Source organism: Penicillium atrosanguineum (genome assembly GCF_028827265.1).
Source record: "Penicillium atrosanguineum strain IBT 20685 chromosome Unknown utg000001l_segment0_segment0, whole genome shotgun sequence".
NCBI classification, from domain to species: Eukaryota; Fungi; Ascomycota; class Eurotiomycetes; order Eurotiales; family Aspergillaceae; genus Penicillium; species Penicillium atrosanguineum.
The window spans coordinates 3,806,353-3,821,805 of record NW_026623133.1 but is presented as its reverse complement, the minus strand read 5'-3'; the positions used below and the strand labels follow the sequence as shown (position 1 = coordinate 3,821,805).

The 15,453-nt window shown below is 51.0% G+C and overlaps 9 protein-coding genes across 9 annotated transcripts; 7 read left to right on the top strand and 2 right to left on the bottom strand.

Moving 5' to 3' along the window:
* Positions 1–218: 218 nt before the first annotated feature.
* N7443_001490 (40S ribosomal protein uS8) lies at positions 219–869 on the top strand (the record flags this gene model as incomplete). Its single annotated transcript, XM_056881546.1, has 2 exons — positions 219–351; positions 610–869. The coding sequence occupies 2 exons, from the start codon at positions 219–221 to the stop codon at positions 867–869; spliced, it is 393 nt and encodes a 130-aa protein (XP_056746784.1).
* A 391-nt stretch (positions 870–1,260) lies between these two features.
* On the top strand, positions 1,261–2,451 carry N7443_001489 (uncharacterized protein; the record flags this gene model as incomplete). The annotated part of the gene is made up of 4 exons (XM_056881545.1): positions 1,261–1,296; positions 1,362–1,678; positions 1,740–2,306; positions 2,361–2,451. Coding segments are annotated over 4 exons (1,011 nt in total), but the record flags the coding sequence as incomplete, so codon positions are not given.
* Positions 2,452–2,839: 388 nt separating this feature from the next.
* N7443_001488 (PEBP-like protein) lies at positions 2,840–4,300 on the top strand (the record flags this gene model as incomplete). Its single annotated transcript, XM_056881544.1, has 3 exons — positions 2,840–3,340; positions 3,396–4,076; positions 4,133–4,300. 3 exons carry the CDS (start codon positions 2,840–2,842, stop codon positions 4,298–4,300), a joined length of 1,350 nt encoding a protein of 449 aa, XP_056746782.1.
* A 665-nt stretch (positions 4,301–4,965) lies between these two features.
* N7443_001487 (uncharacterized protein) lies at positions 4,966–6,376 on the bottom strand (the record flags this gene model as incomplete). The annotated part of the gene is made up of 2 exons (XM_056881543.1): positions 4,966–5,970; positions 6,065–6,376. 2 exons carry the CDS (start codon positions 6,374–6,376, stop codon positions 4,966–4,968), a joined length of 1,317 nt encoding a protein of 438 aa, XP_056746781.1.
* Positions 6,377–6,870: 494 nt separating this feature from the next.
* Positions 6,871–8,508, top strand: N7443_001486 (phosphatidylserine decarboxylase 1; the record flags this gene model as incomplete). Its single annotated transcript, XM_056881542.1, has 1 exon — positions 6,871–8,508. The coding sequence occupies one exon, from the start codon at positions 6,871–6,873 to the stop codon at positions 8,506–8,508; it is 1,638 nt and encodes a 545-aa protein (XP_056746780.1).
* Positions 8,509–9,090: 582 nt separating this feature from the next.
* Positions 9,091–10,995, top strand: N7443_001485 (Auxin Efflux Carrier superfamily; the record flags this gene model as incomplete). The annotated part of the gene is made up of 4 exons (XM_056881541.1): positions 9,091–9,349; positions 9,404–9,570; positions 9,623–10,872; positions 10,929–10,995. 4 exons carry the CDS (start codon positions 9,091–9,093, stop codon positions 10,993–10,995), a joined length of 1,743 nt encoding a protein of 580 aa, XP_056746779.1.
* An 813-nt stretch (positions 10,996–11,808) lies between these two features.
* Positions 11,809–12,678, bottom strand: N7443_001484 (alpha/beta fold hydrolase; the record flags this gene model as incomplete). Its single annotated transcript, XM_056881540.1, has 1 exon — positions 11,809–12,678. The coding sequence occupies one exon, from the start codon at positions 12,676–12,678 to the stop codon at positions 11,809–11,811; it is 870 nt and encodes a 289-aa protein (XP_056746778.1).
* A 544-nt stretch (positions 12,679–13,222) lies between these two features.
* Positions 13,223–14,200, top strand: N7443_001483 (uncharacterized protein; the record flags this gene model as incomplete). The annotated part of the gene is made up of 1 exon (XM_056881539.1): positions 13,223–14,200. One exon carries the CDS (start codon positions 13,223–13,225, stop codon positions 14,198–14,200), a length of 978 nt encoding a protein of 325 aa, XP_056746777.1.
* A 381-nt stretch (positions 14,201–14,581) lies between these two features.
* N7443_001482 (Ceramide very long chain fatty acid hydroxylase SCS7) lies at positions 14,582–15,236 on the top strand (the record flags this gene model as incomplete). The annotated part of the gene is made up of 2 exons (XM_056881538.1): positions 14,582–14,726; positions 14,776–15,236. The coding sequence occupies 2 exons, from the start codon at positions 14,582–14,584 to the stop codon at positions 15,234–15,236; spliced, it is 606 nt and encodes a 201-aa protein (XP_056746776.1).
* Between the last annotated feature and the right edge of the window lie 217 nt (positions 15,237–15,453).

Sequence of the window (15,453 nt, the reverse complement as noted above, 5' to 3'; positions counted from 1 at the left end):
CCTTCATCTGCAGAGTCTCGACTTGAATGCCGGGTCAAGACTAGCAGACGCATGGATGATACGCATCTCCCATCCGGCAACGGGCTGAAGAACTCCTTTTTCAAAGGAAGGGGCACTCTTTACGCTCAACGACTAGTTGTGGCTGACTCCCGGCACTGTAAACAGATACCTCATATCTACGTCCCTGATTTGAGAATCTCGATTCCACAACCGCCAAAATGGTCAAGACTTCCGTCCTCAACGATGCGCTCAACGCCATGAACAACGCCGAGAAGGCTGGCAAGCGTCAGGTTATGATCCGCCCTGCCTCCAAGGTCATCGTCAAGTTCCTGTCTGTCATGCAGAAGCACGGTACGTTTCGTCGATTTCGATTGTCGCGTTTTTCTGCTTGAATCTTTTTTTTTTTTTTTCATATCTTCACCTTTTGTTCCCCCCGTTCTTCGGGCTGATAACTAGGCGGATTGTTTCAATCACCCACGACGTTTGCCTTTTAAGTGTCCGATAGATTAACCGCGGAGATCTTACACGTTTCCGAAAGCGCTTTCATTTGCTATTCAGTAATCGGCGACTTTTAAATCTTCGCAACATGCTGACATCCATCTCTTTCAGGCTACATCGGCGAGTTCGAGGAGGTTGACGACCACCGCTCCGGCAAGATCGTCATCCAGCTTAACGGCCGCCTCAACAAGTGTGGTGTCATCAACCCCCGCTACCCCGTCCAGCTCCGTGACGTCGAGAAGTGGGCTACCCAGCTCCTTCCCTCCCGTCAGTTCGGCTACGTCGTTCTGACTACCTCCGCTGGTATCATGGACCACGAGGAGGCTCGCCGCAAGCACGTTGCTGGCAAGCTCCTCGGCTTCTTCTACTAGAGGATGTCGTTTTTAGAAACGAATTGAAAAAAGTTGTTGTTTTGACTGGTCTCGCATGTTCTGGGCTGGGCCCTGGGAATGTAATCTAAATAGCGGATACCCCGACGAGATAGCTTGCAGAGTACATGGTTCTCCAATGCACGGCGATTCTGGTCAGCCTATAATACTGTTGTAGTCGTACGAGTATTCTCCGAGTAAACGGCCCCTGGAGGTAAATGATCTTCTTTTCGCCCGTCCTGCTATGGTCTACTTCGGGCCTGGTAGTTGCATCTGTGATGGTAGACTTTAGTTGGGCCGAGGCACCGCTTGCCACCGCCCGTCGGGCCCCCGTTCTGCCCTATATGTCGTTCGTTCCCCGCAACATTTGAACTCTTGAATCACAAAGCTCACCATGCCGTTGGATACGATATACCTCACTCGCCACGGGGTAAGCCTCTCTATGCGCAAAAGTCATAACGCTGGTTTGTGGCAGTAGACTAACGTCATCACCAGCACCGTCTCAATTGGACGATTGACCTCCGCACCGGCACCTACAAGTCGCAGTTTCCAACTCCTACAGGCAACCCAGCAGACCCGGCCTTGACATCCCATGGCGTGCGCCAGTCTCACGAGCTTGCGGAACATATAGCGGGTCTGGGTTTTCACCCTAAGCCCTTTCGTATATACTCAAGTCCCTTCTACCGGTGCCTGCAAACCGTCCAGCCTTCCGTCGAGGAACTCAAGCGCAAACACCAAGAGAAGTCCAGCAATGGCCATGGCTCGATCGATGCAGCCGCGGATCTAGATGTGCGATTGGAGAATGGACTCGGGTATGTGAACCGCATATCGCAAACCTGAAACATCATCTATACAACACTAACCGCGCAATAGAGAATGGTTCGGCCCAACAACCTTCTTCGAACATCCCTCCCATCCAACCCCATCAACCATGCGCGGCCACTTCCCAACATTGATCCCAGATTCCCCTGAAACAAAATACACACCTCTACTTGTGCCCTCCTCGCGAGGCGAGACAATCGCAGAGCTACACAACCGCGTCGCCACGGCCCTTGAAGGCATAATCGCGGATGTGGACGCTGAAATAACCGCAGCCGAAGCCGATATTAAGCCCGAGCAACGCACGAGCAAATCAATCCTCATTTGCGCCCACGCGGCGCCTCTTATCGCCATGGGCCGAGCATTAACCGGCCTCATGCCAGAGGATAGTTCTATTGAAGATTTTCATGTCTTCACCGCTGGGCTGAGTACTTTCCAGCGACGGGGAACTGTGAAGTCTCCATCACAGGGTAGCGCTCAGTCCATCCTTGCGAAAGGCACGATACTTACCCGCGCCGAGTCTGTTCCTGAGTGGGAGTGTGGTCGTGGTGTTGGAGGTGGATGGGACTGTGTGTCGAACGGGGACTGTAGCTTTTTGAGCGGAGGGGCCGAGCGAGGATGGTAATATTGACTCTTATTCCTGTCTGTTGGTACGTATGGCTAACTTCATGATAGGCATTTCAGTGGCGAGGAAGGGTTTGATACGGGACCTATGGCGCCGGCGTCTGAGCCTCCTTCTGTACAGGTCGATAGGTCCGGGACTAAGTTGTAAGTAGATAAGATAGACATCACTGTCACCTCTAGTACTTGCATATTTTGGAGTATAGATACAACATTTGAAGCATTCCAATGACCAGATCTAGCATTCTGATCTCCCCATCAACCTCTAAACCTTGTGCATCCTCCAAATAACGAGTCAGCAAAGCTCATCCGATATCGCATGATTGAAATAGACAGCATCGCAATAAACCCCCACATCTCCATCCAGAAACGTGCAAACCGTGAATAGCCGCGATCACGTGCACGCCCTTTGACATTTTGATGAAACCCTAAATTGGTAATCCGATGGCAAAAAAGCCAAAGGTCTTAAGCTTATTTCAAGAATTCTCGACACAGGTCTTAGATCGCAACCTATCACACCATAAGCAGGGGTCATGGCGACAGCAACACAGACATTGCCCACAACGGCACTTGAACTACCCAATCTAAACCACAGCAATGAGCGCCAACGGAACTTGTCGTCCGGTCCAGAACCAGTTGAAGATGACGTTATGCGCGAATCATTAATTGCAGACTCGCAGGTTCCTGATGGGGGCTATGGTTGGGTTCTTATTTTCGCTTGTGCGGTCGTGACGTGGTGGTTTGTTGGCGCATCTTATACTTGGGGTGTGATGCAAGCTGAGCTTGTCCAGAAGAAGGGCTATTCGTCCTCGACGCTGGCCTTTGTGGGCTCACTTTGTCCAGCTTGTATTTCGCTCTTGGCTGTGCCGAACGCGACTGTTATTCGCAAGATTGGTGCGCGGGTGACTGCGCTTTTGGGAATATTCTTGCTTGGACTGGGGAGCATTCTCAGTGGATTTGCGGTAGATAGTATTGCCGGGTTATTTATGACTTGGGGGTTTGTTGGTGGGCTTGGAACTAGTTTGTGCTTTATGGTGTGTCCCGCTTTCCTTTTTGACGAGGTCATTGATCTTGCTCACATATACCTAGGTTGTTTCTGTTACTCCGGCGCAGTACTTCAAAGCTAAGCGCGGCATCGCCAATGGCATTGTCTATGCCGGTGGTGGCCTCGGTGGAACAGTGATCAGTTTCATTCTCAATGCTCTTCTCGAAAGTGTTGGCATCGCCTGGACCTTCCGCATTCTCGGGTTCCTGATTATAGGAACCGGTCTTCCAGCAGCCTACTTGATCAAAGAACGAGCCCCGATCAAGCAAACCAAAATGGTCGAATGGAGCCTCTTTAAGGATGTGCGCTTCGCCGTGCTCTTCGCAGTTGGTGCCATCGGGACCTTCCCGCTTTTTGTGCCGGCCTTCTTTCTACCTTTGTACACGAATTCGCTGGGTCTACCTTCTAGCGCTGGAGCCGGTCTGGTTGCTGCTTTTAATTTCTGCTCTGCCATTGGGCGTCTGTCATGCGGATTTGCGTGCGATAAGCTGGGCTCGTTGAATACCCTTTTCTTGTCGTTGCTGCTTAGTGCGTTGAGTATCTTCGTCCTGTGGCCAGTCTCGACTTCTATTGGACCCCTGGTTGCATTTGTCGTTATTAATGGCGCGGCAAATGGTGGATTCTTTTCTACTATGCCGACTGTTGTCGGAAATGTGTTTGGCTCCGCTAGGGTATCGGTTGCCGTTGGCATGATCGTGAGTGGGTGGTTGGGTGGTTATCTCTTGGTGAGTCACTTTCTTCGCAGGAGCTTACTCTATCCTTGATTCTAATGTCATGACAGGGGGCCCCGATCGCTGGTTATATTCTAAATGCATCTGGCGGGCAAGCAGGCGGCGTTGGCGCCTATCGACCGGCAATCTTCTATGCCGGATCCATGGCTACCGCTGCTACCATTTTGGCTGCGGTGGTGCGAATTAAGGTTGATCGCAGACTCAAAAAAACCGTTTGAATTAGGGAGATACATGTCATAGAATCATAAGGCCTTGGTTTTATGGTATTTGGGAAGCAAAAAAAGGCATCATTGACTACGGGAATGGTCTATGTACAGTGCTTGCATCCTCTTCATACTCTTGACGAGAGATGCGCATGTTATTAAATGCTAAAAGACCAGCAATCATGAACCTACCACTCCAGGCCAAATGCTTGCACTCGCGGGGAGCCACAATGTGAACATACACAAATGAGGGAGCAAGCGCAGCTATCTCTTTCTGCATTCGGTATGGAATCCCTCAGACATTGTGATACCTCCCTGCACAACATCCGTGGTCAGCATTAGGAAAGCGATTGACAATATTTAGTAATATCAAGAAAATAGTACATACCACAACAATCTTACTAGATAGGGCATTGTGGAGACTTGCGTCGCATTCTCTGATTGACTTGGTAGTGATCAAATGGATACCATTATTCCCCACACCAAGAATATCAGGTTGAAAGAGAGCCAAGTCTTAAGACCTCCTATGGAAGATCCTTTCTCCAACTCACGGACTTGAATTTCCTTTTCTTTTTGTTTTTATTTTATTTTCCCTTTCTAAGCTTGTGTCCGGTGACCCTGCTATTTGCTGAGTTTTATGAAGAATATCGAATTTTGTAATTGCTAAAACTATCTCAATCTCACCAGTCAGCAGGCACGGGCACAGGTGCCGGAGGCTGCTGCGGCCGTTGAACATTCTGGCTGTCCTGCGTATCTTCGACACGCACCTGTGCCTCTGGATCTTCCTGCGGCTGTTGTTGCGGCTGCTCCTGCTCGCGTGCCTCAGCCTCAGCAGCATTCCGAGCTTCCACTTCAGCCGCATTCCGAGCTTCCGCCTCAGCCGCATTGCGTGCTTCAACCTGACGCTCGCCAATACCAGGCACAAGACTAGCAAGAAGAAGCACAATAGACCTCTCGGCACGGCGGAAATAATCCGTAATCTCCCCTAAGATGTGGTTCTGAGGAGGATTATTCGCAGGCTGGCCCGGTCCACCCATATGCGCAAGTCTTTCAAGATGGCGTTGCAATGGCTGCACGATGATGCTATGCAGCACCTGGGGAACGTTCGTGTCGGATAAGGCGGAGATGAGTAGGGCCGCAATGACGAAGAAGATACGCGTCCAGGTCCCTGGTGCACTGATCACGTAGCAGAAGAAGTAGAGGCGTATGAAGAGCCAGACGCGGCTCATGAAACGTCCGATTGCGGCTGGGTTTGCAGCATTTCCATTTTGTCGAAGTTGTTGATTGTTAACCAGTGCCTGGCGGACGAGGTTTTCGGCCATTGCCCGATCAGCTGGGTTTGGATTGGCGCCGGCTGCAGCATTGACATTTGGTCCAGTTGTAGACGATGTCTGGTAACGGAATCGTATGGTTTGATGGGTTGTCCGCGGGGATGCTGGAATTATAATGGCGTTCTGACCATTGGGACCGACACTTTGGTAGATGGGATGGTCATTACTGCCAGTGGAAACAGCGCTCTGCGTGGTGCCTGGCGCGCTGCCAAAGCCTAGTCCTCGGAGAATTGCCTGATGCCTATCGAGAATAGCGCGTGGGTCGTGTAATCCATGAAGACGGCGAAGTTCCTGCGCAAGGTCCGGCTGTGCAGACAGGGCAGCAGCATTGGGAATATTTGATGAGGTTGGAGCCTGATGACCAAACGGTAAAGGATTCGGAGCCAACGATGCTTTCTCAGGTGCTGTGGTTGGTACAAAGGCTTGTGATGTAAAGTGGAGCGTATACTCGGATTGCTAGATTTCGGGTCAGCTTGTAAACAAGTGGGACTTGCAGGTCGACTTTTACATTAACAGGACCCAAGACCTCTTCCAAGGTGGCACTATCCACCGTAAGAGGTCTTCCTAAGAAGATCAAGCGTGACGTGGCAGGTACATGACCTAGAATGATTTGTGCAAGCCGGGTGTGTAGTTGGGCAACCGTTGTACCAAGAGGAACATTGTGGAAGGTAAAGCGGCTCGGCGGGGGACGAAAAGGACAGAGGATGTTAAGAGTAACAGCCCTAGGGCCCTTACAAGCGTCGTCTGGGGTAGCGGGCATGGCGGGTAGAGAGGACTGTATCTTCGCTCGGAAATGAAGGCTAAATGGGAGCTAAGTAAAAGCTAGAGGGCTGCTAGGTAAATTCGGGGTGCATCCGGAGTGGACAGTGGTATAAAATAGTAGTTGTAGCCCTTGAATGCACTAGGCGACGGTGGTGAAGTGATTGATGTCTTCGGGAGATGTGGCACGAAGCGAAGACCGCGGTTGATAAGGTGCAAGTTGCTAGACGGACAACTTCCGCAAGGTCAATCTCCAAGAGCAAGATTCAAAATAAAATTATAAGCATCGGTAGATCTGAAGTCCAGCAGACCACGGTAGTAAGAGAATACTAAAAAGAGACGAGTTCATTAGTGAGTATGGCATCACTCCACGTGTGATTCTGCCAGGCGGTCAATCGGCCTAAACGCATTGCCCGATTTAGCGCGAGAAAATCGTTCTCCGCAAAAGCTTCGAAGACGACTGGGTCTCGAAGCATTTATGGATTAAACAGCACTATGGCCAAGCGCCTTCTCAACCAATCTGCTCTACTTCACTGTCATCCCGCCGCTCTGGTGACGAGGGGCGTTGCGTCGATGGAGGTCTTCTCATTCCGGGCCACTGCCCGTCACAATACCAGCGTGCGCCATTTTTCGAAATCATGGAGACAGTACAACAAAGACAACAGCAACGAAAATAACACTAAAGGGGGCTTTGGGTCACGGCTCCGCTTCGCTCTGCGGAACACTAAGGTGGAATGGTACCCGATCCCTGTCGGACTCGGCATTGGCCTGCTAGGCGTGCTCCATTTCTACAAGTCGCAACGTGCTGAGCGTGACCGTATCGCTCAAGAGGAATCTGGAGAAGGGTGGGAAAATGGTGCGCGACCGCCACGTCGTCCACGCATCGTACCCACGGGCTCCTGGCAGGTTCAGTTCATGTCCACCCTGCCCCTGAAGGCCATGTCGCGCCTATGGGGTCGCTTCAACGAGATCGAACTTCCATACTACTTCCGCGTGCCCGGATTTAAACTCTACTCTTGGTTTTTCGGCGTCAACCTGAGCGAGGTTGCGGAACCTGACCTACACACCTACCCTAATCTGGCAGCCTTCTTCTATCGCAAGTTAAAACCCGGCGTTCGGCCGCTAGACCCCGACGTACACGCTCTCATCTCGCCTTCCGATGGCCGTGTCCTACAGTTTGGCATGATCGAGCGGGGTGAGGTGGAACAGGTTAAGGGCTCGACGTACAGTTTGGATGCTCTTCTGGGCTCTGCCACCCCCATGCACGCCGACCACAGCAACCGACTTATCGATTCGAAAACGGACGACACCGTTCAAGACGATGAGAATATGAAATCGGATGAAGAGTTTGCTCGTGTGAACGGCATTTCCTACACCCTTCCCACGCTGTTGTCAGGTGACAGCAACACCTCTGCCAAGAGGCGATCTTCGATGGATGCTTCCACCGCTTCCAAGGCTACTTCCGAAGCGCAGGTTCAAGAGGAGCTGGCGCTTGGAGAGGGTACACCGTGGTACGCGGCCAAGACAGCTACCAACCATGCCCTGTTCTACTGTGTGATTTACCTGGCCCCGGGTGATTACCACCGGTTCCACTCGCCGGCCCCGTGGGTTGTTGAGAGTCGCCGTCATTTTGCGGGTGAACTGTACTCTGTCTCTCCTTACCTGCAGCGCCATCTTCCCGGTCTGTTTACCCTCAACGAGCGTGTGGCACTTCTTGGCCGCTGGCGCTGGGGCTTCTTCAGTTACACACCGGTTGGCGCCACCAACGTGGGCTCGATCAAAATCAACTTCGATTCGGAGCTTCGCACAAACAGCCTGCTGACCGATACGGCGGCGGATTTGGCGGCGGCCTTGGCTGCTAAGCGGGGAGAGCAGGACCCCGGGTTTGCTGAGGCTACCTACCGCCACGCGAGCCGTACACTGGGAGGACATCCCTTGCAGCGTGGCGAGGAGATGGGTGGATTCCAGCTGGGCAGTACGATTGTGCTTGTGTTTGAAGCGCCCCTCGGGTCTCGCAAGTCCTTCGATGCTGGTTGGCCGGAGGATGAGAGACCGGATGGGTGGACGTGGAGTGTTGAAAAGGGCCAGCGCGTTAAAATGGGAGAAAAGCTCGGGTTTGTAGGCGGAGTATAGATGTGCTGGAGATGTGTTGGAGATGTGTCGGAGCTGTGTCCAATGGGGAGTGGACCTTGGAAGGTTGCGAGGTTACACAGCCCGGCAACACAGCATGCATCCTTCTTTTCTGTAGACATTGTTTGTAATATACCATTTTGCTTCAGCCTGAATTGACTTGTTCATGTCATTCCAAACAAAGAAAGCAGACAAGAAAGGCAACATTTGAAGGTTGACATAGAGAGGCACGGACCACTTGGCGCCGGAGTGTGCACGCGTCGAGCTTCTTGATTCGTCATTGATAGACGGCGAATCTTGCGTCATCAAAGTATTATACGCAGTACATGAACTGACCAATGTTTCCCAGCAAGGCACCATAATTCTCTGGTATTTCATGTTTGATGTTTAGATGTTAGACGAGTCGTACCTCCAGCTATCGGTATCCTTGCAGTTCCGCCACCCTGTAGGCGACGTATCAATCCAGAGTGGAAATCAGGGCAGAAACCTTGGAAGCCAAGATTCTTGCATGGGCCAAGGGAATGCGATCTTTATCTTTCCTCTTCAACTCTTCCTCCTTTGAGGCCATCACCCCTCTCCATCTTCATGGCCATTTTTACTCTGCCCCGGTCCATGCAAAATAATGCCTTCCAAGATCCTGTTGGTAGCCTAATCACGGCAGGCGCTAACGCGCATGCCAACCACCCGTCCTTCGGGCATCTCGTGCTGCTCGTCTTCGAGGCCGTGTTGGAGGTGGTGTGCGTGAGCTTGCCCGGTTACTTTGCTGCCCAACAGGGCATGTTCGATGCCGAAGCCCAGAAGTTTGTCGCCAACCTCAACGTGACTTTGTTCACCCCCTGTCTGAGTATGAACGCGCTTCCTACTGATTCTTATCGTACATCGCGCTGATAAGAAACAGTCTTCATCAAATTAGGCTCCCAACTAACAGCAGAGACCCTGTCCGATCTGGCGATTATCCCAGTCATCTTTGTGGTTCAGACGGCCGTCTCGTACTTGTGCGCATTCACCATTTCGCGATGTTGTCGCTTCAAGAAGCGCCAGTCCAACTTCGTGGCGGCGATGGCGGTACGTCAGTGTCTGATCCCACGCACGAATCATGCTGATGTTCATGAAATAGGTCTTTGGAAACTCCAATTCCCTCCCGATCTCCCTCGTCATGTCCCTGTCGCAGACCCTCAAGGGTCTTCACTGGGATCGCGTCCCGAATGATAACGACGACGAAGTAGCCGCCCGCGGCATCCTGTACCTACTGATCTTTCAGCAGCTGGGACAATTGGTTCGCTGGAGCTGGGGGTACCATGTCTTGTTGGCACCCAAAGAACGATATCTCGAGGATACCGAGAGCGACGACTCAAGGAGCCAGTCCCGTATTGAGCAGGGTCAGGCGCGTTACACCGATAATCCCGAGCAGACGGACCCGGATGAGCCACTACTGCGCACCCGTGACTCGGAGGATATGAGCCGCCCTCCCAATGCCCACGCACATGGCGAGTTCCAGTCCGGAGATCAGACCCCGGTCTCCACGTTGGAATACTCCTACACGAAGACGTCCTCCGTTGGTTCTCGTGATGGAACTGTTGTGGAAAATCATGACTCGGATGAACCGTCAGTTATTGGACCTCCGCCTAGCGGACCCTTCCTTCCCCGCCAGAGCTCTCGGGGTGATATACTCTCATTCCCCGATGTGGAGGCTACTGCACGGGAAGCGCACGCCGCGGACCAAACTTATATGCAACGCTGGAAAGCATCTATCCGCCGGAGACGCGATCGCATATATGGGTCCTGGGAGAAGAAATCGGATGCTCTGTACGGACGTCTCCCGCCGAAAGCTCAAAAGACGCTCTCTGCGACCACACGTGGAATCAGTCGGTTTATGCGTGGTGCATGGGATTTCATGAACCCGCCTCTTTGGGCCATGCTAATCGCCATCATTGTGGCTTCCGTTCCATCTCTCCAGAGCCTCTTCTTTGACGAGGGCACCTTCGTGCGCAACTCCGTCACTCGCGCCGTCGAACAGAACGCCCAAGTCGCCGTCCCATTGATCCTAGTCGTGCTGGGTGCGAACTTAGCCCGCAATACCCTCTCCGAAGAGGCATTGGCGGATATGGAACACCCAAGTGATGAGCGGAAGCTGATTATTGCATCTTTGGTTGCGCGTATGCTTCTTCCGAGTCTCATCATGGCACCGCTCCTTGCTTTGCTGGCCAAGTTTGTGCCCATTAGCATCCTCGATGACCCCATCTTTATCATCGTCTGCTTTCTACTCACCGGTGCGCCTTCGGCACTGCAATTGGCGCAGATCTGTCAGATCAACAATGTCTACGTCGGAGCTATGTCCAAACTTCTCTTCCAGAGTTACGTGGTTTGGTACGTCTACTTCCTTCATACTTTCCTCCGCTTGGAACTAAGCTAACAATTTCCAGGATCCTCCCATCCACCCTCTTCCTCGTTGTCTGTGCGCTGGAGGTTCTCGAGTGGGCATCCGCCTAGACCATTCCCTCCCTGTATGTTTAGCAAGTAGCCTCCGTCTTGCATTTTGTTGTTTATGACTCTTCTCGGTTGGCGTTCCTCGAGACTACCTCGGTGCTGGTTTGTATCTTGTCATTGTTTTTTGGCTTCCACTATTCGTATATCAGCATCCCTTATCATTATCCTTTATTCTTTACCCATTTGCCGCCGGAGACCCATTCTCCAAAAGTGAATACCATCAGTGATCACCTCTTCAAACGTGTAAAAGTCTTATGTTCGATATCACACCATGCCATGCTATGCCTACCGCAGTGAATAGCTCCATAGTCCGCCACTGCTTATATAGTCAGGGTCTGGACCGGCAGAAATTTAGTACACAAGATCATACACCCTGATTAGTCGATTTACATCTACTTTATCTACCTTGAAGACGATTCAATGACCTCTATATCTAGAGAATTAGTCGTCTGCGCTATGAGAAGCTATCGTACGCTTTTCGTATTATTATCATAATCACAGTCGTACTAACCCTTATCGTACTTTGCGATCCTTCCTAATTTCTCTAGCTTCGCTCAGAGATTTAAGGAGACTCGGACCAGAGGGGAGCAAATCATGTCGATGAAACTAATTTGGAGATTGCCAAAATCTTGGGTGTCCAATAACAAACATTTGAAAAGAGAATGGACATCTTTTAAAGTTGCGGAACTGTCTTTCTATAGTTAAGGCTCTATGCACTGTCAAAATCAAAGATACCAAATTCAAAGATCCCTGAATGATATTTTCTCCAAACTAATCAATACCAAAAACTTGTTACAGAGCCAGTCACAAAGACCATCACAAAGATAGCTTTCCCAAAAAGACCAGAATCTCCTTCCCAATATACTCAAAGTCCGTCTCGACAGCAAAATGCCCGGCATCAATAAACTTCACCTCAGCATCCGGATTGTCCCTCTTAAAGGCCTCGGCTCCAGGCGGGATGAAGAAAACGTCGTTCTTCCCCCAAAGAGCAAGAAGAGGAATCTTTGATTTCCGGAAATACGCCTGGAAGTCTTCATATAGAGGCATGTTGTTTTTGTAGTCCATAAATAGATCCAACTGGATTTCCTTATTCCCAGGACGTTCCATGAGAGTATAATCAAGATAATAAGACTCCGGCGCAACGCGACTGATATCCGGGGAACCGTTCTCATATTGGAATTTGGTCGTTTCCAGAGTGAGCATGGCCTGCGCGACTTTAGCGCGGTGTTCGGGGGCGTTGTTGCTGGCCCAGAGATCTTGAATTGGAGCCCAGACATCGCCGAAGCCTTCGACGTAGGCGTTTCCGTTTTGGGAAATTATGGCTTGGATTGAATCTGGGCGTTGGAGGGCGAGTCGGAGGCCGGTTGGGGCGCCGTAGTCGAAGATGTAAATTGAGAATTTCGTGATAGAGAGTTCGTCGAGGAACTCGGTCATTGTTATTGCTAGGTTGTCGAAGGTATATTTGTAGGTTGATGGTGTTTCGGTGAAGCCGAATCCTGGTAGATCGGGGGCTATCACGCGATATTTGGCTCCGAGGATAGGGATTAAGTTGCGGTATTGGTGTGACGATGATGGGAAGCCATGGAGTAGTAGGATTATCGGGGCATTGGGTACTTGGCTTTGTTCCCGATAGAAGATCTTGATGCCAGAAGGCAGGTGGATGGTCTTATTCAGTGTCACGGCCATGTTGGGTGTAGTGTACGTCAGCAAGGGGAATTGGAATATAGAATAGTGTCTGGATTGATGACTGGATGAGCAGGGTTATTATATACAGCTTCCTAGGGTTGAATAGCTACTGTGAGATTACCAATCTATGGGGATGCAAACGCCGGGTCTTTGGAGAGCATCATCACCATGCTTCCCTCGAACCTTCGTGATTCCAAATATGCCGCCGTTTCCGGGCGCCATCATAGGGCAAAATCCCTTTCAATACGAACGACCCGTCATTCGTAACTGCATTAAGTCTGGGGTGGTGAATGTGGTTGGTGGCTTGTGTTTGTCCCGTGGCTGTTTAGCTTCCGGCCAAACCAAGCAAACTAAACAAACGAGTCTAGAACGTCGCGTCATGAGTCCGGCGACGTGCAAAACCATATGCAAACAAGAATGTTTTATATGTTTCGTTTGCTCGTCTTCAAGACTATATAATTAGGCGTTAGCACACAGATGATGCATAGTTCAAAAGCCAAACTTTCTTTCTCGCTAGACGGAATTCCCAAACATCAGCAGAATCATGAAGGCCATAGTCATTGACAAATTCGGAGGACCAGAAACGCTCATCATCAAAGATGTACCAGCACCTGAGCCAAAGATGGGCGAAGTTGTGATTCAGGTTAAAGCCTTCGGCATCAACCACGCCGAGATGCACATGCGCAAGGGCGAATGGGCCGAGTGGATGCCTATCAGCGGCATCGAATGTGTTGGCATTGTAGCCAACTGTCCAGGCAACGAGTTCGAAAAGGGCACTCCGGTCGCCAGTCTCATGGGTGGTCTTGGACGTACCGTTGACGGCAGCTATGCCGAGTATACACGGGCCAAGGTCTCGAATGTTGTTCCTCTCGGACCGGGCGCGGCGGGCTTACCCTGGGACCAGCTTGCTGCCATCCCCGAATCATATGCCACGGCCTGGACATGCCTCTTTCGAAACCTGGAGGTTTCAAAGGGCCAGCGGCTGCTGGTTCGTGGTGGTACCTCTTCCTTTGGTAGGGCCGCTATCAATCTCGCAATTGAAGCTGGTGTTCATGTCACAGCAACCACTCGCAATGGATCTCGCATCGGGCAACTAGAGGCTTTAGGGGTGGAAAACGTGATCATTGAGGATCGCGAGCTTTCGCAGCGAAGCCCAGACAGATTCGATGCCGTGTTAGAACTCATCGGGAACAGCACCATTCTTGATTCCCTCAAAATGGTACACCGGGGCGGCAGGGTTTGTCTAGCCGGTTTCTTAGGTGGCCTTGATCCGGTCCCTGATTTCAATCCTCTCCTCCAGATGGCAAGTGGGGTGCACTTTAGCTTTTTCGGAAGTTTCGTGTTTGGGACGCCGGAATTCCCAGTTTCTGATGTCCCTCTGCAGGACATTGTCACGATGGCTGCAGGCGACCGGATCAATGCTAAGCCATGGAAGACATTCCAGTTTAAGGATATTCAAGAAGCGCATCGCTTGATGGAGAAAGGGGAAGCCCATGGAAAAATGGTCGTGGTTGTAGATTAATTTTGATACGAGCTCTCGTTTACTTCGAATGACTCTGTTCATGAGACCTGTATCTCCTTTATAGGAATCAAGCATCGGTGTTCAGTTCCCCCGGCAGATGTATCACATGGGCTCCAACTATCGAATTGTGCTGGTATTTATAGATGAGGCTAGATCCGCAGACTAAGTGGATCCATCGTTTCGAACACGCCTCTGGGTTTGTCGCTTCATCTGCGGGCTTGATTTCCACATCGGGTTGGATCCAGACCCAGGCCGAAACTGACGCGCCAGCACCTCCTTACTACTGATCGATTTTTACAGTCCATATGATTGTCCCCTTGAGTTCTTTGAGATCGTTAAAGATCCCTAAGATCCCTGCGAGGCCTCATGTCGCCCCTCAACATGCATCTCTCTCTCACTGCTGTGCTCTTCGCAGCATCTGTGCTCGCTCAAACACCACCGTCAAGCTCCCCCTTCACGAAAAATAATCTAGGGGCGTCGTATAAAAATGCAACAATTTTCCCTGGTGTCTGGGTAGACCCCAATTGTAAGCGTTCAGTGTCTGATGCCATGAACGTCCACTGACCACCTCACAGACATCTCTAGCCAACCCCATTTCTATGCGACAGACAATCAAAAACATGAGCCAGATGATCAAAGCAAGTACATGATCATGATGCTGGACTTGAACATCCCGGACTCCGACGTCACGACAGCTGCAGACTATGACACCTTGGTTCCAGGCTTGGCAGCAAACACGACCACCCGTCTGCATTGGTGGGGTGGAAACTATACCCTTGGCAGACACGGCCTTTACCTGAACTCCAGTGATGCCCTCGCCGAGTATACCGCGCCTCGACCTCGCGATGCCACCAACCACACCTACACTTTATACTTGTTCGATCAACCTGAGAGTTATGTACCTCCCAAGGCTGTACTAAACGGGACTTTATATTCTCAGACGAGCGAGGCGCGCTTCAACTTTACGCTGGCTCCGATTGTGAAGGAGGTGGGTCGGCCGCTTGCTGCTACTTATTTCTTGAGCAACAATGTGTAGTCTTGGAGGACTTCGAGCTATTCTTCAAATGCTGCAGCGCGCCTTGGAGGTACTTTTATATTGGTGTAAGACTTAGCAGTTTCCTAGAACCCTTTATAGAATTAAATGCATCTTCTGTTGCTGATCTCCTAATGGCCGATTGTCAAATGGGACGCATCACATATACTCTATCTAACTAGATTCGACGACATCGAAACCTTAGCTCGTATCAGAATAC